The 6,926-nt window shown below is 39.2% G+C and overlaps 1 protein-coding gene across 1 annotated transcript in view; it reads left to right on the forward strand.

Moving 5' to 3' along the window:
* HERC4 (HECT and RLD domain containing E3 ubiquitin protein ligase 4) overlaps positions 1–6,926 on the forward strand; it is a 90,316-nt gene that overhangs the window by 48,635 nt on the left and 34,755 nt on the right. The window contains exon 16 of the mRNA XM_029911385.1: positions 979–1,098. Coding sequence (XP_029767245.1) covers positions 979–1,098 — 120 coding nt within the window. The remainder of the gene's footprint in view (positions 1–978; positions 1,099–6,926) is intronic.

Consider the following 6,926-nt stretch of genomic DNA (forward strand, 5'->3'; position numbering starts at 1 on the left):
CAATTTCCCTCCTCCTCCATAAGACAGCCACACAGCAGCCAGGTTGGCATCCACACCTAGTATGCTGCTAAACTGTGTTTGTATCAGTAAATTCTGGAAAAATCTGGGTAGCTATCCCATACTGGCTTAGTAGGGGATTAAGTACCAGGAGGAAATAAACCCTACACAGGAGCAAGTAGGGCAGTATACTATGGGATGTCCTGTTGCACCAAAATCTGGAAGGAAGAAGTATCAGGCATTCTGGTTACACAGCCAGGTTTGGAGGATCCTGCCTGGGAGGCAAAATAACAATGTTTTCTTTTTAGGAAGAAAACCATGTACCACCATGTACGACTAACAAGGGAGACTCCTAGTTAACCATAAGCATAGGTAGCTAAGCTTATGTGTTGATAGACGCTGTTCAAAGCAATTGTCATTAATCGGTTACAAACTAGGTTAAAAATTGCACTTTAGTCAGGGCCTTTACAAACAAAAAATAGTACTTGAATAGAGAGTTTTCTTCATCCCCCCACTCTTTCCTCTATCCTTGGACTTTTAAATGAGCAAATATGAGATGGCCACCCAGAATGTGGTTTCTGGTGGATCTCACAAGGCTTCATTCACTTTTAAGTCTGCAGTAATTTAAAAATGACAGCACTGTACAGTATGTAACTATATTCTGCAGCTATCGCTGTTCCATTTTTCTTGCAATTTCATGGGATTTCTGAATAATCTACATTTCAACCTCCCGTACGTCCTTTCTTCTGTCCTTGTGGGCATTGGACACCTTTAATGTTTACTCTGTTGGGAAGGAAAACCTCTTTCCTAGTTTTTGTTTGGTAAGGTATCCAAGTTCAGTTAGATTGACATAGCTTAAATTGTTTGTTTTTTAAAAAGACTTTTTATGTTAAACATTAGAGACTAAGCAAACTTTTAGTAGCAAGTAATAATAATGAAAAATAAAAATAATGAAAAGTAAACAATCATACTTTTCTTCAGGTAAATGAGAGAGGAGGACAAATTATACAGTATGACAAATTTTACATTCATGAAATACAAGACTTGATAGACATCAGAAATGACTACATCAACTGGATCCAGCAGCAGGCATATGGAATGGTGAGTTTCCTGTTCCTTTGTGTTCCCTTTTAAAATATGACTGTAGCTTCCCTCTAGTCTTTGGGTATCTCTTGTTCTTTGTAAAATGCCTTCAAAAATCACAGTGGCTGAATGGTGATTATGTTAATAAGGTATAAAATTGAACAACCTTAATTTTATATTAATGAAATTTTTAGTATAAAAAGAGCCCTTATTGGTCTAGTGCTTTATCTGCCCAAGGGCTTTCAAAGTCAGCTACACAAGCAATTGTTCAAACACCTCTCAAAAGGTAGTTGTTAATGAAAAACCAACATAGTATTTTGAATGGAGTTCCACAGGGATCTGCACTAGGCCTGATACTATTCAACATTTTCATTAATACATCTCTACCCCGATATAACACGAATTCGGATATAGCGCGGTAAAGCAGTGCTCCGGGGGGGGCAGGGCTGCGCACTCCGGCGGATCAAAGCAAGTTCGATTATAACGCAGTTTCACCTATAACGTAGTAAGCTTTTTTGGCTCCCAAGGACAGCGTTATATCGGGGTAGAGGTGTAAACTGTAAGTAAATATAAAATCATTGCTGATTTAAAACTTGTGGATGCCACAAAGATTGATGGAGTGGTAAATAATAACGAAGACAGGGCAGTCACACGAGTGATCTGGATCACTTGGTAAAATGGACATATTCAAACAAACAAAATGTGCTTTAATAGTCAAAGACAAAGTCATCTTGGAACAAAGAATACAGACCATACCTACAGAATAGGGAACTGAATCCTGGAAAGCAGTGACTCTAAAAATGATTAAGGGGCCATAGTGGACAACCAACTGAACATGAGCTCCCAGTGCAACACTGTGTCAAAAAGGGTTAATGCAGTCCTTGGATGTGTAAACAGGAGAGGAGTGGTGAGGAATATGCAGATGACTTGACCTCTGTATACAGCATTGGAGAGGCAGACATCTAGTTCAGGTATCTGTATTTTTAAGCATAATATTGCAAAATTAGAGAGGGTACATAAAAACCATAAAAATTATTTGAAGGCTGGGAAAAAATTCCTTGTGGTTAAGACTTAATGAACTCAAAAGGTTTAGACAATCAGAGAGAATAGTGAGAGGTGACTCGATTATAGTGTATAAGTACCTTCACAAAGACAAAATACCAGATACAGATCCTTTAACCTAGTGGGGAAAGACAGCAAGAGCCATTGTATGTAAGTTAAAGCCAGACAAATTCAAATTAGAAATAAGGCACAGATCATGAAGGCGATTAACTTTTGGAACAAACTACCAAGGGAAGTGATATTCTTTATCATTTGAAGCCTTCAAAATTGGATGTGTTTCTGGATGAACTGCTTTAGTCCAACACAAATTATTGGGCTCATTATAGGGGTAATTGAGTGAAAGTCTATGGCTTGTGCTGTGCCAGAGGTCAGACTGGATGATCTATCTGTCCTTTCTGGTCTTAAAAATCTATGAACTTATTAAAACTTTCCCTTACAGGTATATGGTTTTTTTTATTATTTGACTGTCGAACCTATAACTGTAAGTCTGAGTTCTTCTCTTGTTAAAACTTTGGGGCATGACTGTTTTGCTCAGTTCCTTGGTGAGGTTTGGAAAAAAATGCCAATTGAAACTTTGAGAAATACCACATTTTGTCCATCACAAATCACTTTTTTGTACAAACTGCTTGAGGTGAAGATGTGTTCCAAGGAAGTGAATTTTGTTCTTACTTGACATATTGAGCCAGTAAGTGAGGGGGACATATCTTTTATCTTTTGCTTATGGAAAATCCTAACAGTCTGTTCATTTTGTTCCCACCTTCATTCTTTGGAGCATGGTCCAAATTAAAACAATTCTTTAGCACTGAGCTTCATACCAAAGAAATCTTTGATGGTCCTTTCAATGGGAGTAATTATTCTTTCAGCACTTCTACTGTGGCTCTTATTCACTTAGTGCTATTTTCAGCATATGCATTAATGGTAGGGAGTTCTCCAGGATACAAGGCCTAACGGAGTGGGGTCCCAGTTTATGACTATGGCTCCTACGCACTACAGTAATACAAATAATAACGGGGTTTTTTTTAGCTGAGTGTCCTAAGTCTGGCTTATTGATGGATGGACTGAATCCATTTCAGGTCATCCTCCCTGACTATTCTTTCATTCCTGTGTCATTCTTTTAAGGTACTTTGAGGGAGAAGTTTCAGTACTGACACCTGGTAAATTATTTCTCTTACTGGTAGCTGAAGAACTTCAATGGTGAAGAAGGAAATACAGTAAAGATTTCCCTCACAGTAAAGGTTTCGTCAAAAGTTGATTAAATCTCTTCTCCTTTCTGTACAATCTCAACTTTTTGGGACCTGTTTTGTATTTATCAGAAGAGAATGTTCCTATCTTAGTCTCTTCACCCAATATGTGTATCTGTATTCTAGATCTCATTGCAGGTGCATTTTTTCACCCTTTTATCCAATTCAGATGAAACCTCTTCATTGGTAGATATGTTCTTTATTTTTGGCTCTACAGAGGTTTCCTGATCCAACTTTTGTTAGCCTCAGCATGGTAGGATTGTCATGCTTTTGTGATGGCTTGCTTGTTAGGTTTATGGGGTTGATATTTTTTTGCCGCTATTGCTTTCATTGGTTTCTGGGCTCAAATGCTCTATGAAAAGTTGAAAACCCTTGTTAGGTACTCTGTAGGCACATTCATTGTTGAGATTTTGAATATGAATTTCAGTGGAGAGGGGAGCCATCATGTGTCATGATTGCTTTTGGGTGGGGGGAGGGAGGATTGTCAGTTGGTCCATAACACGATGGACATCATCTTTGTCGTTTTTCTTTCCCTAAACTTTAGAGGACCTGATTCTAGAGGTTTCAAGAGGACGACTTTTTTTTTTTTTTTGGCACTGAGTTATTTGCCATGAGGTATTCTGTTGAGCTACATACCTGGCCAGCTCTGGCAGATCAATTCAGTCACTTACTGGATGAACTTTAACACAGACCTTTATCTGGAAGCACTTTCCTTCTAGTCAGTATTCTAGCTCGGGGATCTACTTTTATTAATCAGCTAACTCTGGGAATAAAACTTTTTATATGTACAGTGGCTTGTTTGCTTCAGTTCTTCTTAGCTAAAATCTGATGGTAATATTCTTTTGTTAGACTTTAATTGAAAGTTTTAGTGGTCATCCAGAATTCAGTACAGTTGTTTTTCACTCTTCTAGCGATGGAAGTGTTTGTCTTCTTAAAAATACCTTCTGGTGGTTCACTTGAGACCAAATGAAATGTTCTCTGAACACAAATAGCATATCGTATCATAGCTTCTATTTGGGAAACACAGCTTGTCAACTCCTTGGGCTCTGTTCCAAGTCACTGGAAGAACTTTGCCAATGCCAGCCTTCAACCATGAGGTAGACATGAGTTGGAAAAAGACCATTATAGTCTAATAATAAAATACTAATATAACGAGTTGTTTTAAAAGCAGTTAAGATTTTGTTTAAAGGACATTACTGTAGTCTGAGTGATTAGGGGAAAAAAATAACAGGTGCCATGTGTACACACAGCTCCACAAATGTGCACTTTCACATGCATTATATTTGGAGAACTTCTAGGTAAGCTAGTGTTTCAGAGACGGTAAGGTAGGGGTGGGTGTGTGTGTGTGTGTGTGTGTGTGTGGAGTATGTGTGTTAAATAAACACCTTTGCAGTTATCATTTTGGCCATTAACTTTTATAAGTGAGGGATTCAGACATCCTGGTCCGTTGAGATTTTTCTTTATAGTACTGATTTTTTAAAAACTTCTTGGTGCTATTTAAATTTATTTTCCATTTTCTACCCTTGGGAAATCTCTGTCTTAGCGTTCAACAGAGGATGACAGGGAAACATGCAGGAAAGAGCGAATTTAAGTGTTCCAGCAACATATGCCTCTTCTATCACTAAATTCCCCTCCAAGACCATCCAAAAAGTTGCACATTCTCTCTTAATCTTTGTGTACAATAAAGTAGTTACAGATTATGGAAACAAATGAGCATTTATCTAAACTCATGCTCTAAGTGGCTTTTGCACCTTGAAAATCAAAGCATGTACTAACGCTTTGTTGCATTTAACATATAATATGGTATAACAACTTGAGAAAAGGGAAGAAGCAAAAAGCTTGCTTTTTACATAAAGACTTAGTGAGTAAGTAAGCATTATATGTAGAATGCCAGGATTTTAAAAATTGATATTACTGTTAATATAACATTTATAATACATTTCCCATAACTTAGCATTGATTATTTTAGTGCCGTCCATCCAAGAAAACTTTACTGTAGCACCGTTTTTTAAAGACCCTAGATATAGTAATTAAAAGTATCTTGTTATAGTCTGTAGATTAATTCTAAATGCAAAATTTTTATGTTTTTATTTGCTTCTCTAATAAATCAGTTTTTAAAAATACTGTAGTTAAATATTTTTGCTGGTTCAGAGAAGAATAATTAATGCAGACACTAATGCTGCTTTTTACTCTTAATTATTGCTACCTTTGTGCATTGCTGTCATAGGACATCAACCATGGATTAACTGAGGTAAGATTGGTTGTAATCTGGCTTCCTTTTCAGAGTGTAAGGAAATCAGAAATTTTGATTAAGCTCTAGTTCTGTCAAGGATTAATTTCAGAGTATTAGATGTAAGTAAGACTTTAAAATTCATGTGGGTATAGTCAGAAAAATGGCTGCACAATTTTCTGAAGACATGTTAAGTAAGCAGGTTGGATATAGACGTCATTGATGGAGTACAACTATAAGGCCTTGTGTACACTTCACAGTTTTGTTGGCAAAAGGCAGATTTTGCTGACAAAACAGTGGAGGTGCACATACTGCAATGCTACTTTTGGCAACAAAACTCTCCCCTGTTTTGCCAACAAAATAAAATCACCTTGACGAGAAGCATAAAGCTTTTTGCAACAAAGTTAGAGCGACAAAACATCAGTGTAGTCACTGTGTTCCTTACATCACTGTAACTGGCCTCCAGGAGGTATCCCACAATGCCCACCATGACTGCTCTGCTCACTGTTTTGAATTCCACTGCCTCTATCCAGCTACACAGGCATGCACTCGTCCCCTTTCAAAGCCCTAGGAAGTATTGAAATTCTTCAGCGTGGAGTGCTTACATAGCTACAGCCCAGCTGAGCATGGCAGCTTCGGCAGCAAACTCACTCCTGCCTGGACGACAGTGGAGGGGTGGATCATCTTCATCTGTGGGGAGAGGAGGCTGGGGGAGTACTCTGAGGGAATCACAGAATCAAAACGTTAACTCTGAATCCTACTCTTCTTGGCACTAGGAACGCAGCAGGCAGGCAGGGCAGGCTGCTGCTTAGGGCGGCAGGGGGGAGAGGGAAGGGGGAAGAGACTTAGGGAGGCAGGGTCTGATATCGAGGGTGTCCCCCTTCCCCCTGCCTCAGGATTCATTGCTTCCAGCTGCTGTCTGAACTTAGAGACAGCATGCCGACACATTCACTCTCCCCCCAACACACACACACACACTCTCCCTCTCATATACACACTCGTCCTCTCACACACTCTCCCAACACGCACCCTGGCTCTCTCTCCCCCCCCGCCCCCCCACACATTGCAGTTGAAGAGCAGCTGGCAATCTAGTAGAATGCTCCTGGAACGATGAGATTGAGAAACCTGCATAATTTGATGCTGTACCTGCCCCATGAAGCATTGCAAACCCTTCCCAAAGCTACCCACTGTGCACTGCTCTCTGTCGATGCAAGAGCTGCTATTGTGGATGCGCTCTGCCGACAGAAGGAGCATAGTGTGGACATGCAACAGCGGTTTAATTAAAACGGTATGTTGGCATAACTTGCATTGAC

This window comes from Terrapene carolina, unplaced genomic scaffold, assembly GCF_002925995.2.
Source record: "Terrapene carolina triunguis isolate 2854851 unplaced genomic scaffold, T_m_triunguis-2.0 Scaffold95, whole genome shotgun sequence".
In the NCBI taxonomy this organism is placed as follows: Eukaryota; Metazoa; Chordata; order Testudines; family Emydidae; genus Terrapene; species Terrapene triunguis.